Source organism: Penicillium vulpinum (genome assembly GCF_028829585.1).
Source record: "Penicillium vulpinum strain IBT 29486 chromosome Unknown utg000002l_segment0_segment0, whole genome shotgun sequence".
Classification (NCBI taxonomy): domain Eukaryota; kingdom Fungi; phylum Ascomycota; class Eurotiomycetes; order Eurotiales; family Aspergillaceae; genus Penicillium; species Penicillium vulpinum.
Window position 1 is genome coordinate 2,987,406 of NW_026643242.1, and position 19,135 is coordinate 3,006,540.

The following is a 19,135-nucleotide window of genomic DNA, read 5'->3' on the forward strand; positions in this document are numbered from 1 at the left end:
TTTGCATAGGTCGAGTGAGAACCCGGTGATCTGCATGGGCTACTCTTGTGTCTATTGATTGGGGATGATGGTGACCATACTTCTGACTTGTTTGGTACGACTGAATGAATGAATGAACTACACATTGGATATGTATCATTTGCTATTAGTGAAGAATGGCCTTGGGCCACCTATTCTACGTATATCATTGTGATCTCAACAATCCAAGCTGGAAACGCCCCCATGGAACAACTAGAATTCCTCCCAGGGTCAAGTCCGCACTAAGTATTTGACGCCACGAACAGAAAGTGCGTATAAATTGGTGGTCTATTGAATTTTTCGTTTTACTGTTTGTATAGGATATCTATATACTTTGGTTTTCTGTTGAAGGATGGTATGACGTGATAGTCTTGGTTCAATCACGAGTTTAAGTAACAGGAGCATGGACAGTCCGACAGTTCAATGCAAGAGAAAATAACGAAAATGACTCGCCCAGCGAGCAGGTATCATAAGGAGTACAGGTGTAGCAAGACAGAGCCAGCAACCGCTGACCAATCGCAGTCTAATATAAACAAGTTCATGCCAAGCCAACGAGCAATTTCACTCTGCACGAGTAGCCAGGCTTGGTCGACTGAAAGTCGGACCCTTGGAGATGAGGCGATCTTCAAGTGAGCGCGCAAACTTGACGCTAGGAATATCTACGGCGCGCCAGAACACATCGCCTAGCCAGATGGCGACAGGGAGACAGATCAGCCAGCCAATGAGGAAACCGAGACAGTATTGGAAGTTTGTCTCTTTGCCGGTGAGGTTCCAGATGGTGGGCATGATGGAATATCCCAGACAATGGAGGACGGGGCCATGGACGACGTAGAATGCAAAGGAGATATTGCCGAGGTATTGAGAGAAGGAATTCGTAAAGAGTTTCTGGATGTCAGGGGAGTGGTTGATAGAGAAGACAATGAGGACGGCTCCTATGGTCTGGGCGAAGCGGTGCGGCTCTGGGTAGGTTTTGGGGGTGATGTGCCACATCCAGCCGTAGAAAGGCGTCCATTTGAACCCGATATTGGGACATGAGCCGAAGTAGAGACCGACCACGAAGAGTGAGATCCATAGCCCGCGGCGGGATACTCTGATGGTGGTTTTGCTGCCGGGACTGAGGCGAATGGTCGTTTTGTCGTCTTCTACCGCTGGTCGTGTGGATGGCTCCCAGGTTCCATTGATGAGATCCACTTCGGCCATTAGCATGCCAAAGAGGAATAAGACGATCTCCCAGCGACCATAGCGTATGCAGAGCCAAGTCAACCCAGAGACTACTGTCATGCGCACAGGTGCCACTAGACGTGATGTCCCCATGATGACAATGAATAGGATGAGTGAGGAGCGGAATTCGAGGGGAATTGTCCAAAGATGCGGGTTGTAATAGTTGTAGTAGAGCCCATAGTCAAATGGATTCATCAAGGTTGCCAGCGTGGCCCACAAGTCATCGCTTTGTTTTGCGAAGGATTTATACACATGTGGATGTTGCTCGTTAGTGCCGAGGATTGTGTGTCCCTCCTTGATGACGCCAATGGAGTAATTGTACAGCCCGAGGCGAACGGCCACGAAGACGCAAACAATTCCAGCAATTGCGGGGATATATAGACGAAAAGCTCGGCGGAAGGTTCCTGATGCGAGCACGGTGAAAGTTTGATCGAAGGACCTGCTCCGAATCGTTTTCAGCGGTTTATATGACAGAACGTAGCCGGAGAGGACGAAGAAGATGGCCACCATAATGTGACCAGAGATCAGCATATGAAAGACGGGCAGCTGGTGAATTCCAAAGTTTTCTCCGCCAAATCCCCATCCTATCGCGACCTTCCATGTGTAGGTGAAAAGGAAATGGAAGTTGAAGACCAGTAGACAGGCCCAGCCACGTAGCCCATCCAGGGCTGCAATAGCATGGAGCTTCGAAGGTTGGGGTGGCGAGGTGCCCACCCAGTGTTGTAGGAAACTTGGTGTGAGTGCGAGTGCCAACCTATGCCATGTGTCTTCAGAATATGCCAGCCAATCTTCTTGTGACATCTTCGGCGCCAGTCCCTCGGGATGCGCGAGGATGTTTGAGGGGTGAAATTGAGAAAAGCCATTCCAACGGGATGTGATAGTCGAGTAGGATTCCGAGGAGGCAGATTCGAGATCTTTCAAAGGGATATCGGAGGCCGAGGTGGTCGCCCGATCTTCGAAGTGGGATGTCATATTGTTAGGTTCTGTAGGCCGGTCGATCGCAAGTGGGCATGCCCGGTGGGACAAGAGCCTTAATTTACCCGCGACAATAGGCAAAGGGAAGCATTTAGGCCAGTATAGGGTATTGAGAAAGTCGACAGAAGGAACTGGACACTTCGCTCGTCCAGCGAGTTGCGATAAAGCACGGTGATGCGGGTTGAGGTCGGCGAATTCGGGCAAATACGTCAGCAGGAAGAGGTGGTTCACCGCCACTGGAAATGGCGAAAGATCAAAAGATTAGGTATGGAGATGAAATGGGAAATTAAAGAGCCAAGGAGACTTAAGGAGAGTCGAAGAATCAAGAGAGTCGAGGAGATTAAAGTACAAGGCAGAGGGGCCGATCGATTGCCGTTTTCGTTAAACCGCATTCAGAAGGTGCTTCTACATAAAAAAAACACTTGGCACCAAACTTGATTTATATAGATAAATTATGCATCTATATACTCCGTACATATGTACATATATATGTGTATCTATGGATATGTTCTCAAGGTGTCCGACAGCACCAGGCCAATACCAATTATATATCTACATGTGTTTCGATCATTTCCTATTGAGTTGTTGGCGATCCTACGCTACTTCCTCCAAGGTTGAATCTATATGGATTAATAGTAGAATTTTTCATATGATTTCTCTACATTTCGGATCTATTTTTTTCGTCGATAGCATCATCAGAATTTAGATCGACAGAACCAGCACTGAGAGAATCAAAATTGACAGAATCAACATTCTCAGATGGGGCATGTGCTAAACTAGCATCATTATGACCGTACTCAAAATCAGAATCGTAAAAAAGGTTGGGCTCGTTATCCTGAGCAGTCTCTCCCTTCGACCCACCGTCTCCAGTAAATTTAGACAGCTTCTTGATATCATATGCCACACGAGCACGAATCTCACGTAGATCCTCACAAACAGCAATTATACCACTGATGTCTTTTGCTAGCGATTTGTCACCCAAGAAAAGATTTGTAACATTTGACAGAGTACATTGGGCCATGCTGCTTGGGTCGAGTTGAAGTAGGTTCGGCGCTATAGCAGTGGTAATTGGCTGAAAAGGGATTTCTAGGACACCTAGAAGGATGCCTCAGAGAGAAGGGGAGGGAAAGAAAGATGGATTGAGTTTCTAGAGACAGGATATTTGCAAGCTATATATATTACACATTGGCCTGAGAAAAGAGGCCCTCAACAAACAAATTTAGGTATAGGTAAATAAGAAGACATATGGAAAGATGGGATATCGAAGTGTAAAGTGGCTTCGTAGGTGATAGAGCCAATAAAGCCAATAAAGCCATCGGCGTATTTCATTAGAGATCTGCGATTGTTTACATCTACTTGGTAATACCTGTGCATTGCAGAGCTATCTGTCTTTTCTACACTAAGTTTGACTGACGTTGTGACCAAGGTCAACTCATTGATAGAAGAACAGTTTATAGTTCCCAAGACAGCTTAGCTCAGGGTCATATGCCTCAGGTGTTGATGCCAAGACATCTCGAGATCACAACCGTGGCCTTTTTTACCATCACAGAGGAATCAAGAGGTTAAAACAGGTATATCACGTCAAAGTCTGTTAAAAAATTGTATGAATTGAGCGATTTTCAAAAGAGAATAGACATGTTTCATAGCTGGCTCTACTAAGCTCTCCGAAAGCATCATACTTCAAGAGCTCCCGTGGAAACGGGAGCTGAGCTGGACATTTTTGAGCTCCAAAGCTCCCAACGTAGAACTTAGACATCTCTATGATCGATATAAATTGGCATACAATAGAGACTATTGGACCTTGATGTCGCAAGTTCCCTAAAGCGGCGACGATCCTCTCAGCTCCCTGATTCGCGCAATTCCGCAGTTCGAGAACTTCTCCCTTCCTCTTTGTCCATCCACGCTCATTGTCCCGCCGCCTTCTTTCTGCTCCCCGACATCTTGCGATACGACTTGAATGTCGCGATCGCCTATCGCGTGCATTTCTTGATAAAAGTGCTCGTGTGGTCGAAGTGGTCCTGAAGTGGGTGCTGTCACGATGGATTTGCGCACGATCATGAACACCGACGGCGGCGCCTCCAATCCTCCACCTCCAAGCAACTCTGCGAGTTCTCCCATATCCGATCAAACCCCCCAAAAGCGCCCGAAGAAGGCTGCTTCTTACTCAGAATATCCTACACGTCCGCTCCAACCTCCCCCGTTGCAACACCCGCAGCACGCTTCGCCTGAACGAAGCTCACCTTACGCATCTGTTCAATCGCCATACCAACAATTCAACTCGGGCCCAGTGGTTAATACAGCGGTGAGATCTCAGCGGAGTCAGACACCTCCACACGTTTCGACACCGTATGGTCTCGGCACGCGTGATCCATTTGGCGCGCCGGCATACGGGTCGCATCCTCAACACCCGGGTGGTCCTCTGGTTTCGCCATACACACCACAGCCGATGAGTGCGGGACCGCAGCATCCAGAACAACAGTCATATTTCGCCCAGCAGCGTTCTCAACAGCGTTCTCAATCACTTCAATCGGTGATGACAACGCCCCAAGCTCCAATCGAATCCTTTCGCAGCCCTCCTGTTGCATCGCAGCCTCTTCCATCGCAGCCTCTTCCATCGCAACCTCTTCCATCACAGCACTTCTCTCCCACTGCACACCGATCTGTTCCCGGAACTCCTCTAGGTCCTCCTCCTGCCTTTGCCACTCGCCAGTCGCCATCGACTGCCCGCCCGCCATCCTCCGGACACGATTCCCCCGGCAATCCCCTATCTAGCCCGAGGCCCACACAGGAGGCCCCGATACGAGATCAGGTTCCAACGCAGTCACCTGTGACTCAGCGACAGTTCTCCCCGCATAGCTCTCAACCCTCTGAGTCGATTCACCTCCCCTCGGGCGGCTTCAAGCAAGAACCAACCGGGAGCGCCAGTCCCCAATCCGTCTCCCGTCATAATAGCATCGTCACAGTCTCCGAGTCAGCGACTACTGGCCAAATTCGCTCCTCCGAAGACCGAATGCTGGTTGAGAGTCCCACTGCACAAAAGTACGCTGCAGATTTCTTAACCTCTCCATCGGCACCAGGCCGTCAAATGAACAGTTCACCCTCAGGTGCTCGTGGAAGCGCCCATGCCGCGGACATGGAATTCGACCACGAACCACGCGTCAATGCCCAACAACCGAAGCAAAAAAGAAGGAGGTACAACGAGCCTCCGATCTATGCTCAGTTGACGCCCCGCAACACAAGCAGACGCCCAATTATCCCAAATCCCCGTCCCCCAGTTCCAAAACATGCGCGACAGACCCAGCCGGATCCCTCGTGGGCTGCTCGCAGGCGGTCTTCCTCAATAATGGCCGTCACACCCGCCGTGGCACGAGTTACACGAGCACCTGCTGTTGCTCCACCAAGCGCAAGTAAGCCTCGCGTGCAAGCTCCGCCAGTTCCGCCAGCTCCATTACTTCGTCCGCCGAGTACTTCGCAGGCGGTAGGCTCACTGGGCCCTTGGGAGCCGTCCATTACTGGCTTCATTCCACACGAGGAGCTCACAAAAACTATTTGTGATTTCTTGTTTCACCATGCGATCCTGAGAAAGGATGTGAATGCTGCACTAGCAGACGCTGCTGCTGCTGGCCATGGGACCATCGTTGAGATTGAGGCAAAATTGGGTCATATCATCGACCAGGACAGCAGAGACCGGCTCCATCTCCCAATTTTAACCGAGAGTGTCCTCAATCGGGAGAATGCACGGGTTCGGACATCGTTTGAGAGTTCAATGACTGTGGTAAGTTGGTTCCCCAATGACCTAGCGAAGATGCCTCGATCCAGATGGACTTTACTTACCACGATCCATAGGAACAACACCGAGCCATGAATAATTTCCTGAATGAGGCCGTGAAAGCGTCAATGCCCCAGCCCAAATCCACCCGAATCCCACTTGCATACGTTCACAAGAAAGAACGCGACACCTTTTATGAGATTCAAACATCTGATTTGCCTGAAGTGATCCATAAAATCTTGAAACCGAGACACAAACCCAAAGTCCGGGTGACAACCGATGAACGAACCGGTGAAATTCTCGCAAAAATTGTCAAATGTCGAGTTGCCGACATGGACGTCTGTAGTCCACAGACCAATGTGGACTGGCGCGTCAGTGTCAATCTGGAAATGGAATACACAGGCGACCTCAGCAATCTCCCAGTGATAGATACAGCGGTCACAAAAGGCGCACGAGGCGATCGCATCAAAGATCGCATGAGCTACCGCCACTTGGCCTACCAGGTGGACTTGACCCAAGTAGCCAAATCCGATGTAAGTTTGTTCAAATGTTCTGTGTTACCCTCAAAAAACAGTCTTCTGACCATATCACAGCAACAACCGGGCAAGAATGAGTTCGAGCACGAGCTTGAAATTGAAGTTTCGGCTGAGGAAATTCGTCGTCAGGGCCAGCTTGCTATGTCGGGCGATCCCAAGAATCAGTACGAGGACCTCGTCAAGGGCTTTGTGGATAATATTCGTCTGCTGGCTCGAGCGGTACCACGATGATGGTCTCTGCCGCTTTGTATTATGTATTTTTCTGATCTAGGCTTTATTGGGGTTTAGTTTGTGCTTCACTGCAGATATGGTTTTCTTCTGGTTTGGTTAAAAAAAAGTACGCACTGCAATAGAGAGCGTGCATGGGTGCTGTGTTGTTTCTCTACAAGGGACTGTCCCGATTCATCACTTTTGATCGTGATTTGACTGAATACACCCTGTGCAAATGTTCCATCAAGAAAAGTAGCCTAAATAGGCCAATTCTGTAGACTCTGGGCTCCATGCCTATGCCACTGTTGAACCTCATGTATATCTCACGATATCTCTGACTATCTACAGCAGGCTTATCCCATCCACGTGTTACGAAAGTCGTTTATTTACAAGTGCATCTATCACAGCAATCTAATTATTCTATGCTACACTCTAGACCGGGGATGGAGATACTGAATCTAGAGAAAGGATATTGCAAGGAAACTTGAATTAGAACTTCATACAGGATTCAGACTTGAGGTCAAGTTGAAATACTTTTTGAGCGAGACCTCATATATCCGAACTACATAAAACAAGGTAACCCCAATAGGCAGCCAGACCCGCTATCGAGAACCCGCAGGAGCTAACCCCCGCATTTTGACATTAAAGAGCCCCTGGCCATTCACATTTCTGCATAACGCTTCCAAGACCAGCTCCCCGAATCCGGCATGTCGACCCGCTCACATCAGGGTTGCTGGACATGTAAACGGCGGCGGCGTCGCTGCGACAAAGCACGCCCTTCGTGCCAAAATTGCACCGAGCGCGGAGCCACGTGTGAGGGCTATGAGGTTCGGCTAAGATGGGGTACGGGGATTGCGTCTCGCGGTCGCTTTACTGGTGCTGATAAACCAGTTAAGAATTCTGTGCCGCCGAGGCAGAAAGGGAGGCAGAGAGATCTTAGTAAGGAGAGGAGAAGGCGGATTGAATTGGAGGGGGATTCGGGTCAGTTTGATTTATGGAATGATGTAGTTTTTTAATACTAATTGGTATGTAGTTTCGGATGGGAGTCGGGAGTTGGAGCTGGCGGTTTCGCGGAGGGAGGTCGAGGACGAGGTTCTTTTCAATGAATGTGAGTTTGCAGCAGGAAGTCATTCAGGCATGGGTTGCATACTGATACTGATTTCGAGTAGTTATGAGCAATGGCATTAATATGCTTCATTCGACAACAGCAAGAGATATCATGCTTCTTCCGCGTCTCCCGCAGCTTTGTCAAGAATCAAGCGCCTTGTATTCTATCTGCATTGCATTCCAACTCGCACTATCGAGCACGGTCTCCTCTCAGTTCTGTGAATACTTCGACACTGCATTGAGGACCTTTCGATCAGAACTGGCGCACAGCATAACCCTATCTGATGGGACGTTGATTTCGGGGCTGCTGCTGTGTAGCATTGGCGTGCGTAACCTCAAACTTCTGATTTCAGTTATTATCTGGCTTAAGGCCCTGACACTGATTTGATCCCGTCTAGCTAATGCATGGCCTGCCCTGGATTATGCATTTAGAAGGTATGCACAATATCCTGCAGAGCCAGGGCCTTGATGGGTTTCACCACCACTCTACGCCAACTCACTTTCGTCTCTACCTCCTCGAGGTGATGGGGGTAATGGACCTGACTTGCTTTTCTGTCGGCCGCCAGGCCCCAGAGATTGGTATCTGGCGTCGGTATTGCCAGCCGACGGCACCCAGGTATGGTATTGAGCCTGTCAGCGGTATTCCTCGTACACTACTGGACATCTTTTCTGGGATTGGCGCAGAGACTACGGAGCAGACTTTATGGGACTGGCCAGGCGAGCCAGGGAGCTTTTTGCAGTGTTACTTGTGGGAGGCGCATCGATTGGCTGGTATCCTGACCGTCAGAAAACAAGCCAACACTTCTTCTCCTATTCCTGATAACAAGATTTCGGCATGGCGACATCCTGGCAAGTGCTCGGCAGAGACATATGTTCTTGTTGCACGAATCTTGGCTAGCCTTGATGCTCTCCGTCTCGCGTTAATTGAGCGCCCGACGGAAGATGTCTACATCACGAATGCAACCCTGTTTCCTATGTTTGTCGCCGGATTGGAAGTCAGTATCATGTGCCGCAAGCCTGAATGGCAAGAAATTATTAGGAAGACTTTGATAGACTCGCATCAGAGTGAAATCCTTCTTAGTCTGCTGGAAGAGTTATGGCAGAAGGAAGATCCAAACCTGAGTGTGCATGAGTTGGCTCGACAAAGAGGTCTGGAGATGGGCTTGATATGATTTATGAATGAACATAATTGCAAATCTGCTACAACTATATATCAATATGACCATTAAATCTCACAATGACACCAAGATGTAGCAAAATAATGCTTATATTGCCATATAATAATTCTTTTATAATGTTGAATTTCCCGGATGCACCATGACCCAGTGTTTGAACACATGCTCTCCGGTTTGGCTCGCGCCATCTACTAGTTCAACCTCTTCAGCAACTTGAAACCCAAAGTTCTCGTAGAACGCCACGTTTTCCGCTCGGGTACATTCAAGGTATAACGGCTCATTGTGTACGTATTCTAAGATCCATCTCATCACGCCCCCACCCAAGCCGCGTGATTGCAGTGAAGGATGAACAGCAATAACCTCAAGATACCATAGCTTTTGTCGACAGTAGTTTGCCTCCAATAACTTCACACTGGCTTCATGTCTGCTGAGGAGTAATTCAACGCGCTGAGATAGTCGAGTCAATACTACACCAGGACAAAAGTTAGTGCTTTGCTTACCTTGTCTCTCGCTCCATTATCGCGCGCTGGTGTAAGCCGGTTCAATAACCACAACTTGCATGCGGACCATATGCGCGATAGGGACCAGGGACGTCGCCCCGGCGGTGGGAACAGAAGGACCACAGCACCGGCGTCATCGTTTTCGTGCAAAGGTGTTCCAGGATCCTTCTCTGGCAATGCGTCAATATCAGGGACGGGAGTATCTGTCGATAATTGATCTCTATTTCTCGGATAATCGTCGATCATTTGTCTAATGTTGGCAGATTTGAATACCTCGCCCTCGAATATTATACGTTGGATACGTCGATATTGCCAGCTCCATCTGCCTGTATCCTGTTCAGCCCATGATGCAGCATTCGGCCTCAGCCATTGGATCAAAGGATCAGAAGAGAAAGCAAGTTGAATCGTTCGCGCGATGGCGGGAATAAGATACTCTGCATTATTGATATTGTATCAGTTTGGATGGTCACTACTGCCACAAGTGTAGTCTGTGCCTAGTGAAGAGAGGCCGAGGAAGAGAAAATCCGTACCTTTGTGAACAGCAAAAAGGTCAACCTTGACCAGGGATTTGGCAGGCATTTCCCCCAGTTTCTGAGAGTTGTTGCAGAAAGGGGTATGAATAGCAAGAAAAGAAACAAGAAAGACACATAGTTATCAGCACTACAGAATTCTCCCCAAGTTGGAAAGTACAGGCGGATTTTTATATCGAGATAGATTAGTTCTTGAATGCGTCCACCTACCGTATACAGTCAAGACCCGGGTTATCGGCACCAACGGGCGCGGCCAGTCGATACTTGTATTCCAGCCAATCTGGCTGGCCCGGTGGCATACGAGATAACCTTGCTTTAGGCTAACGCTTACTTTGATTAGTTGCTTCTTTCTATTACACGGGAGGATCAATACTAGCCCTGTTTTGATACTTTATACTGACAGATTTAGCGGGGTAAGACCTCGGGAGTTAGAAAGGATAGTGTAAATGTTGAGAAGCCAAGTTATGCATTACAACTACATGTATGTCACCTGGTACGGTTCAAACAAATCATAGTTACATACTAATTACCTAGACTGGCCTGGATATACAATCGCCGTACATCTACAGTACAGTCCCCAGTTGATTTTATGAATTGAATATCTACTCTCCTAATCCATTCTATTCCTACTAATTGGTGTTTTCTTTCGATATAAATATAAATGAACGCTATTCCCAATCAGGAAGGCTGACGCAACGGATAACCAAAGGTTGGAAGGTTTCGTTAAAAGGAACAGAAGATAAGCCGAACCTCATCCCGAAATCAGCTCTTTGACCGCCAGAACCCATTCCAGATCGCCTTTCTCCCCGCATCTCCAATGGATGTGGAAACCCTGGATAATATCCGGGTCACAGAACACATGGCTTATCTCTCTGCCTGGACTCTCGTATCTGTGGCATCGGTGGCACTGGGGTAGAAATATCAATCTCTAGCATGTGCAGCCACCGGGCTTTTCAGGTGAACTGAGATTTGGCTATTTGGCTATATATCAAGGGCTTGACCACTTCACCTTTTGAGGATCATCTAGACGTGCATCTCTGCTGGTACACACCTTTATCTTCGGAACATACTGCTCAACCATACGCACGTCTTTAACTCACGAGATGGCCAATCCCCAGGTGGTATCATCTTTCGAGGATGAAATGGACCAGCCCCCGGGCACATTCAAACTAATTCGAGGTGATGCTCCTTTTCTTTGCTGAGTTGAATGGATTATTGACAGCTATCCTACTCCAGATGATGAGACAGATGAGAATGGGCAATCCATTATCTATCTTGACCCGATTCCCTCATCCGACCCGAATGAGCCCCTAGTGAGCTAGTACTCAATTCATATCTACGTTATTGGTGAGCTAATCCCAACGATATAGAACTGGAGTACCATGCGAAAATCCGTCAATTTCACAATTGTTTTGGCCATGACAATCATCATATTCACAGCGTAAGTGAGCAAAATTATGTTACATGAGCCAGACTAGTGACATCCCTCTCATATCAGGCTGTCCATCCAATCCATCTTTTGGCAGCAGATGACCATTGATTTGGATGTCACCTACAATGAATTGAACAATGCCATGGCGGTGAACTATGTTGGTCTCGCAACTGGTTGCGTCCTCTTTATTCCATTTGCGAAAAAGTACGGCCGACGGCCAGTTTATATCGTCTCAACCGCACTGATGTTGGCAACGTCATTTTGGACAGCCAAAATAAACGGGTTGACAGAGCTGTATGTGACCAACTTGCTTCAGGGGTTGGCTGGTGCAACCAACGAGTCAATAGCTGAGATTACAGTGAGTTATATTGTTGGGCCGATAGTAAGGTACACTATTAATGTTGTACAGATTGCCGACCTGTTCTTCGTGCATCATCGGGGAAGTATGAATGGACTATACCTGACATGTGTCATGTTTGGTGTATGTATCTCAAATCCGTCGTTTTGAAATTTATGCAGGTAACTGATGAAACCTTGTATAGAGCTTCTTGACTCCCATGGCTGCAGGGGCACAAGCCACACAGAATGGTTGGCGCATGTGCTATCACACCATGGGAATATTCAACGGCATACTTTTAGTCCTCTTTATCTTCCTTTACGAAGAAACGAAATACATCCCTATGTTCACTGGGCAAGCTAGAGCTACCACTGAAGAAAATGACCTATCCGCCCCAATCAAAAATGACGGACCGGACCTATTTGACTCGGGCTCTACAGCCAAAAGCCCTTCTGTCATTGAACAGGCTCGTTCACATCACGTTCTGGACCTCACCATACCGCAGAACTCATGGCGCAAGCGACTCGCTCTGGTAACGCCAACACCAGAACCGATATGGCCGCATTTCTACCGCCCCTTCTGCATCCTCATGTTTCCCGCTGTGGCCTTTTCAGCACTTCAATACGCAGCGGCGGTAGCCTGGCTGACGGTAACATCAAATGTCCTGTCAATCACATTCCCAGAGCCACCATACCTCTTCTCACCTGCCCAAATCGGATACACTAGTGCTGGTCCACTAATCGGGAGCATTATTGGAGCAATATATGGTGGATACCTTGGTGATCGGTCGATTTTGTACTACGCAAAACGTAACAAGGGTTATTACGAGCCTGAGATGCGGTTGTACATCTTACACTTGCCGGCCATTTTCATGGCAGGTGGCCTTGTGATGTTCGGTGCAACAATTTATAGAGTAAGGCAACACTATGTACAAGTCAAGTTTGCATTCGGGCTGAGGCTCTGTTGATGAGTGAATACTAACATGCTGTTTTTCTATTATAGGGAATGCATTGGATCTGGCCTAACGTTGCAAGTGCCTTCTTCGGGTTTGGCCTGGGCAGTATTAGTGATGCTGCATTGGTGTTAGTCATGGACAGTTATACAGAGGTATGATTGGTTGCTATTCAACCTATCTCGTTTCAAGATTCGTGATACATCACACTCTACATGACACTTCTTTTGTTTCAGTTGAGCCACTTTTACTAATACCCATTTCTAGATTACCGGTGATGCTTTCACCGCTGTGGCGTTCATGCGCAACGCGGTCAGTATTGGCATTCCATTCGCAATCTATCCATGGATCGAGCGCAATGGCATACAGAACATGTTCATCGTGTGCGGGGCTCTGAGCCTTGCCATTACTGGATCGATTATTCCAATGGTCCTTTGGGGCAAGGCTGCTCGGCGTGCAACGGCAGGTCGATATCGCGATATCGTAGAGCGTGGCCGTGCTGCTTGAGCTTCTTACATGTTTGCGTCATGGCCTGACTTTCGGCTACATGTTTTTCTCTTGGTAGTGGGGGATTTTTACTGGAAATTGGTGGAATTTGGCTGCCTTGGATGAGATATTGTTGTTGATGGGTCGGGTGATATCTGCCTATACCTCCGCGGGATTTCTTTCAAAGCAGATATATTGGTGGTTAGGACTTTCATTGGATAATCTCAAAAATGATGGCCCGTGCTTATTGCCATATCATGACCATGAGATCGCGGGATTGAATGTCTTTCCTAAGATATCACTGAGGTGGTACGAAATGGTACAGTAGCTTTGCTATTCCTTGATAGGGTACATGACACGGGTACAAGGCATGTTCCTTTCGCCAATGGTTATTAGTGATAGGTTTCACATCTCTCGTTAAGCCTTGAGAGAACATGGAAGCCTGATTTGAATAAAATAGCCGGCATATGAGAAAAACCTAGCCCTAACTCATGCAACGAAGTACCAAGAAAAAGAATACAAAATTGCGTAAAAACAAATGTTGTATTTCGTTCAACCATCAAAGACAATAGACTAAGAAAAGAAATGCCGCGTAGTCAGACGAGTCAAAAGAATATGCAAATCTAATGCACAAAAGCCTAAGAAGCAATCTAAAGATTCGCCTTATGCACGTCATCATTGACTTCTTTCGGCAAAACAGCCTCAGCAAACCTCGCCTCCGATACGAGCAGCTGCTCAGGGAACCACGAAAGATCCGCACTGACATTCTCACTCAGCGAAGCATCCTGCGCTAGCAACATAGTCGCCACCGCTTTACCACTAAGCCAAGCCTGAACCATACCTTCCCCACCAAATGCAGCACAAACCCACTCGGCCCCTTCAGACCCATGCTCGGACCGACCTGTCACAGCTCCAGGCAACTGTCCTACCCAGGGGAACCCATCGGAGCTGAACGCCATATTACCAGTCCACATCGCCTGCACTGCGTCGCCTTGCACGCTGCCCCAGTCTTTGCCTCCGAAGATAGCACGCAGGGCCCCAGACAAGTGGATGTCAATGTAGAGACTAAGATCGCAGTCCGTTGAGACGCCTAGATCCGCTAGACCGCCGGCTTCGGCCTGCGCAAATCCTCCGCCGAGCATCATTTGCCCCGCCGGTAGCTGGGTCATGTAGTCAAACCCGCGGTCGTAGTTAAATAGCCAGGAATGATCCGCTGCTTGGTTGGGGAAGTTGTCACCGGGAGTTTGAGCGGACATCTGTCCGCGCACGGGGAAGATTCGACCCCGGAAGCCGGGTACCAGGTGGCTGACATGGGCATTCGTGCAGTGGATAACGTGGCGGGCGGTGATAGTGCCTCTGCTTGTTTCGACCTTGTATCTCGGACCGGTGGTGGAAGTCTCGTCGTGGATAGCGGTCACGGGTGTATTTTCCTCGACGCGGAAATCATCCTGGAAGTCTTCAAGGAGACGATTGAGGACACCGGTAACGAATTTGTAGGGCCAAAGGGCGCCTGCGGGGCCGGCGATGACGCCTCGGGCACGAGCCAAATGGAAGTCCTAGCAAGAATGTTAGAATTAGCGTTTTGGATGGTGATGATAAGATATCAACGAACACTTAGGACATCGTCTCCCTCGTAGGACTTCCACTCAGCAGCTTCCTCTGGCATCCCTTCCTTGAAACGGTGCATTCGCTCTAACGCCGCCTTCCAAGGCTCTTCGCCGAAGTAAACGCTCAGGAACTGGACCTTCCGTGCTTGCGCCTCTGTAGTGATTCCAAGCTCTTCTGCGACAGCGAGCATCTCCTCCAGATGGCCCAGTCGGAAGCGGAGAAGCTTACGCGCGGCATCATCGCCAAAGACATCAGCGAATTCGCAATACTCATCTGCTGTCTCCAGGATGTGACCTCCATTGCGGCCGGTTGCACCACTGCAAACTGTGCGAGCCTCGAGCATGACAATAGATGGATGGGAGCCAGAAGAGGAGTTTGAAGCGCGGTTCTGGAGCAAGGTTCGTGCAATGGATGCTCCTGTAACACCAGATCCGATAATAACAATATCAGCTTCCTTGGGTAGAAACTTTGCAGCTCCCTGGCTGAAGTCGTGTGGAGACAGAGTCCAGAAGGACGAGGTCGTCAAAGTCTGGGGGATGCCTGGGTCGGAATGGATGCGGTTGAGAGCTTGCTGTCTAGCAGAGGCTGGGACCGAAGGGTCACTCAGAATATCTGTAGCGAAGGGCATGGTTGCTGAAATTTCAGAGCTATGGTACAGGGTAGAATGTTGTTTTAATTGAAAGGAAGTCAAAGAAGAGAGATGTGTGGTAGATAAATAGGAAAGGGGCAGGGTCTTACGCGAGACTGACAAGATACGTGGGAGAATTAAAAAGAAAATAAAAACACGAGGCTGAAGTAGTCAGGCCAGGCCTAATATCAGATCGCAAATAAGAAGTCGCCTGTTGGACTTACCTACTCTGGTAGGTATACCACTTCCACGGTTGACTGCATACACTAAATAACACTAAACAAGACTAAACAGACCCCATACACACATGCATCCATTTTACACACTCAGATACCGACATAGATGATGAGCTAATCTCTTTTCTAAGGTTTTCATTCCCGTGGATCCCACACCTGCCGAGGTGCTGATAGAGTTCAAAGATAACGCACCGGTGGGTCAACCTTCTGCTTTGGGATTTTGGAGATTTTGGAGATTGCGGGGATTTTGAAAATACATATCATTAGAGTACACTGGCTAGCCCTTTTATGTTTTCTTCATTTCACTCTCATGTTATGATATCTATCCCCAGGAAACACAGACTGGACAACAATACATATGATGAAGGGAGTACATGTGAGGAATCCTCGTACTTTTCTCGTTCATATGCTCAATCTTGATCTGCTTATCATCTAACTACCTCATCCCCCACGACTCTAGACACCCGTTGCACACCGTCCGTTCATTCGCGTCTATAAGGCTATACGACCCTGTTCCAGGAACAAGGTATGCCAAGATCGTCGAGGACGATGTAAGGATCGTTCAAGAGGCGAGAATGTCTTAGGAAGAGGCAGCGATCTTCGCGCCTCGAGGCTGGGCCTGCTCTATACAATCGAATGTGTTGGTGTGTTTCGTTCGGTGCTACGTGCTGTGAGGAAGAGGAGATCTAGGTCGATGCGTAGTATGACCAATTTCCCTCCGATATCAAGCCAAGATATCCATGGGCGGTAGCTAAGTCATTATAATCAATAAATTTGAGGTTGGAGAGGGGTTTGATAACCGGTAGTAGATAGAGGGGTTACTGTGTCGGCTAGAGAGTTGTATATTTTAGAGTCCACTATAGCGGCCGTTCTTTCTAGATCGTTATCCTTCTAATATGTGATAAGAGAGCCCTACAAGAGCAACAGTAATGAAGTAAAGCGATTATTGTGGATATTCAACAAGATATGTACCCCTCTATACAACCCGAGCGCTATCGCGAACTCCTCCCGGACCTAAGCTATCCCAAAGTGGCAGGCGGACACACACTCCAACCTCACCAACCACACCAAGTGAGGGGTTAGACAAGTACGTAAAGTGGAGATGGTCACATCTTCTGATATGCAATTGCCGTCGTGCCGAGCACAACAAGTACATAAAAAGGACGATGGTCACAAGCATGGAACCACAACAATCCCATCTTCAAAATGGCATCTGAATCACCCAGTAACTGGCAAGACCTCGTCGCCATCAAACGTCATGAATGCGAACAGAAGATACCCTCGGATTGGCGTCTGAGTGCAGACCAGCTGGCATTTGCGCAGGAATCCCCGCGTCTACTCGATATTGATCTTCCTCGTCGCAGTGGTCTGCTCTCCGAGATCGAATTGGATATCACGGAAAACTATACCGCAAGTCAGCTATTGGTCAAGTTAGCATCAGGGCAGACTAGCTCGTTGGCTGTTACAACTGCGTTTTGTAAGAGGGCTGCTATTGCGCAGCAGGTTGTGAGTATAACGTCTCCCTGGCCAGATAAAAGAGGAACGATCTTAACAGATGTTTTGTGTAGATCTCATGTCTTACGGAGACCTTCTTCCCCCAGGCGCTGGAGCGTGCGAAGTACCTGGATGAGTACCTCCAGAGGGAGGGAAAGCCCATTGGGCCCCTACACGGTCTACCGATCAGTCTAAAAGACAGTTTCTGTGTGGAGGGTGTGCAGACAACAATTGGATTTGTCGCATTTCTCGAGAACGAACCCGCGAAGAAAAACTCAGGATTAGTGAGCATGCTACTGGAGCTTGGCGCAGTGCTATACGTGAAGACGAACATTCCCCAGACAATGATGGTAAAAATACCAATGACTCAGGATCCATTGAGAACGTGAAGCTAACGATCACACCCAGACAGCAGACTCGGAGAACAACATCTTCGGCCGCACCCTCAACCCACACAACACAATCCTAGGAGCTGGCGGATCCAGCGGCGGCGAGGGTGCACTAGTAGCATTCCGAGGATCGGTGTTGGGCGTGGGCACCGACATCGCCGGCTCAATTCGCATCCCCGCACTATGCTGCGGCGTATACGGCTTCAAGCCAACAAACGACCGTATCCCCTTCGGCGGACAGGTCTCCGGCGCCGTGAAGGGGATCCCAGGACTTAGTCCAGCAGCAGGTCCGCTGGCCCATAGTATCGCCGATCTCAAGCTACTGATGAGCTCTGTCGTCGCCGACGGCCAAGCGTGGAAGTACGATTTTTCTGCCGTTGGGGTCCCGTGGCAAGCTGTCCCGTCTGGTATCAACGCCAGTGGAAGCTTAACTATTGGTGTGCTTGCTGAGGATAAGTATTTCTTGCTCCACCCGCCTGTAAAGAGGGCCCTAGAGCGGGCCGTTGAGGCCTTGAAGCGCGCAGGACATCGTATTATCCGACTTGGTGGTGAAGATGAAGCACAGAGCCTGGCATATGCGTCGCGCCTTGCCTTCCAATATTTTACCTATGGCCCACAGAAAGCTATTATTGAGGCTAGTGGCGAACCTAAGATAACTTCGCTTGCTAAGAATGCGTCGCCGATGGGCTCTGGTCCGCCCATTGCCCAGCAAGGTCTAGGACCATTTGAGAGTATCCTGGCGTTGCATGAGGCTCGCCTACGGATTCATGAGGCCTGGAGGCAGACGTGGGTCGATCAGAAGCTTGATGTTGTCCTCGCTCCTGGAGCTCAGAGTACAGCGGTGGCCCATGATATGTATGGATGGCCTTCTTATACGGTGCTATGGAATGTTTTGGATGTAAGTTTTTTTTTTTTTTGGATCCTGCTATTTTGGCCATCAATCTTCTGGACATATACTAACTTCTGCCAATCCAGTATCCCGCATGCATTATTCCATATGGCAAAGCGTCCAAAGAACTTGACCCTGAGCCTATGAAAACAGCCGATGATGCGCAACCGGACTGTCAGTTAGCCCGTCTCTTTTATTGAATAGATTGCTGACAGATACTAGATCGCCCTGATGAGGTAGACGGCGCTCCATGCGCTATCCAGGTCGTCACGCCGCGTTTCCAAGATGAGAAGTGTCTATGGGCAGCGGATATCATCGACCGAGCATTGGCCGTTTATGGCAAGGAATAATGGGATGCTTTACATAGTTGACGGCGATTTGCCCACCCTCATAGGTCTTCCCAGGTGGAAGTTTGGATGCATCGCTGCGCTCAGGATACTCAGGGGTATCAGCCCCATCATGCATAAGCAAGTCAGATTAGTTTAGTTTTGCTGTATTTTAGAAAAACAGTGTTCAAGATCATACGACTTCAGTGACCAGGAGATATCATTTGGCGCCATGTTCTGCAAGAAATTAAATTCAAAAGGTAGAATACATATGTGAAACCGGTCCTATCCCGTTTGATATCTTAATGGTGTGTGGG

At 48.6% G+C, this 19,135-nt stretch overlaps 8 protein-coding genes across 8 annotated transcripts; 4 read left to right on the plus strand and 4 right to left on the minus strand.

Annotated features, from left to right (window-relative positions):
- Window positions 1–579: 579 nt before the first annotated feature.
- On the minus strand, window positions 580–2,211 carry N7479_004190 (acyltransferase family protein; the record flags this gene model as incomplete). The annotated part of the gene is made up of 1 exon (XM_057251887.1): window positions 580–2,211. One exon carries the CDS (start codon window positions 2,209–2,211, stop codon window positions 580–582), a length of 1,632 nt encoding a protein of 543 aa, XP_057111212.1.
- Window positions 2,212–2,872: 661 nt separating this feature from the next.
- Window positions 2,873–3,235, minus strand: N7479_004191 (uncharacterized protein; the record flags this gene model as incomplete). The annotated part of the gene is made up of 1 exon (XM_057251888.1): window positions 2,873–3,235. The coding sequence occupies one exon, from the start codon at window positions 3,233–3,235 to the stop codon at window positions 2,873–2,875; it is 363 nt and encodes a 120-aa protein (XP_057111213.1).
- A 1,017-nt stretch (window positions 3,236–4,252) lies between these two features.
- On the plus strand, window positions 4,253–6,750 carry triA (uncharacterized protein; the record flags this gene model as incomplete). The annotated part of the gene is made up of 3 exons (XM_057251889.1): window positions 4,253–5,989; window positions 6,061–6,516; window positions 6,577–6,750. The coding sequence occupies 3 exons, from the start codon at window positions 4,253–4,255 to the stop codon at window positions 6,748–6,750; spliced, it is 2,367 nt and encodes a 788-aa protein (XP_057111214.1).
- A 686-nt stretch (window positions 6,751–7,436) lies between these two features.
- Window positions 7,437–9,008, plus strand: N7479_004193 (Zn(II)2Cys6 transcription factor; the record flags this gene model as incomplete). Its single annotated transcript, XM_057251890.1, has 4 exons — window positions 7,437–7,710; window positions 7,763–7,837; window positions 7,899–8,161; window positions 8,235–9,008. 4 exons carry the CDS (start codon window positions 7,437–7,439, stop codon window positions 9,006–9,008), a joined length of 1,386 nt encoding a protein of 461 aa, XP_057111215.1.
- Window positions 9,009–9,125: 117 nt separating this feature from the next.
- N7479_004194 (GNAT family N-acetyltransferase) lies at window positions 9,126–10,090 on the minus strand (the record flags this gene model as incomplete). Its single annotated transcript, XM_057251891.1, has 3 exons — window positions 9,126–9,458; window positions 9,512–9,945; window positions 10,042–10,090. 3 exons carry the CDS (start codon window positions 10,088–10,090, stop codon window positions 9,126–9,128), a joined length of 816 nt encoding a protein of 271 aa, XP_057111216.1.
- Window positions 10,091–11,144: 1,054 nt separating this feature from the next.
- Window positions 11,145–13,269, plus strand: N7479_004195 (putative MFS transporter; the record flags this gene model as incomplete). The annotated part of the gene is made up of 8 exons (XM_057251892.1): window positions 11,145–11,220; window positions 11,278–11,354; window positions 11,412–11,482; window positions 11,540–11,831; window positions 11,883–11,954; window positions 12,016–12,723; window positions 12,813–12,917; window positions 13,030–13,269. The coding sequence occupies 8 exons, from the start codon at window positions 11,145–11,147 to the stop codon at window positions 13,267–13,269; spliced, it is 1,641 nt and encodes a 546-aa protein (XP_057111217.1).
- A 629-nt stretch (window positions 13,270–13,898) lies between these two features.
- Window positions 13,899–15,484, minus strand: N7479_004196 (NAD(P)/FAD-dependent oxidoreductase; the record flags this gene model as incomplete). Its single annotated transcript, XM_057251893.1, has 2 exons — window positions 13,899–14,804; window positions 14,861–15,484. The coding sequence occupies 2 exons, from the start codon at window positions 15,482–15,484 to the stop codon at window positions 13,899–13,901; spliced, it is 1,530 nt and encodes a 509-aa protein (XP_057111218.1).
- Window positions 15,485–16,926: 1,442 nt separating this feature from the next.
- On the plus strand, window positions 16,927–18,842 carry gmdB (general amidase GmdB; the record flags this gene model as incomplete). The annotated part of the gene is made up of 5 exons (XM_057251894.1): window positions 16,927–17,226; window positions 17,289–17,564; window positions 17,623–18,501; window positions 18,579–18,666; window positions 18,715–18,842. 5 exons carry the CDS (start codon window positions 16,927–16,929, stop codon window positions 18,840–18,842), a joined length of 1,671 nt encoding a protein of 556 aa, XP_057111219.1.
- Between the last annotated feature and the right edge of the window lie 293 nt (window positions 18,843–19,135).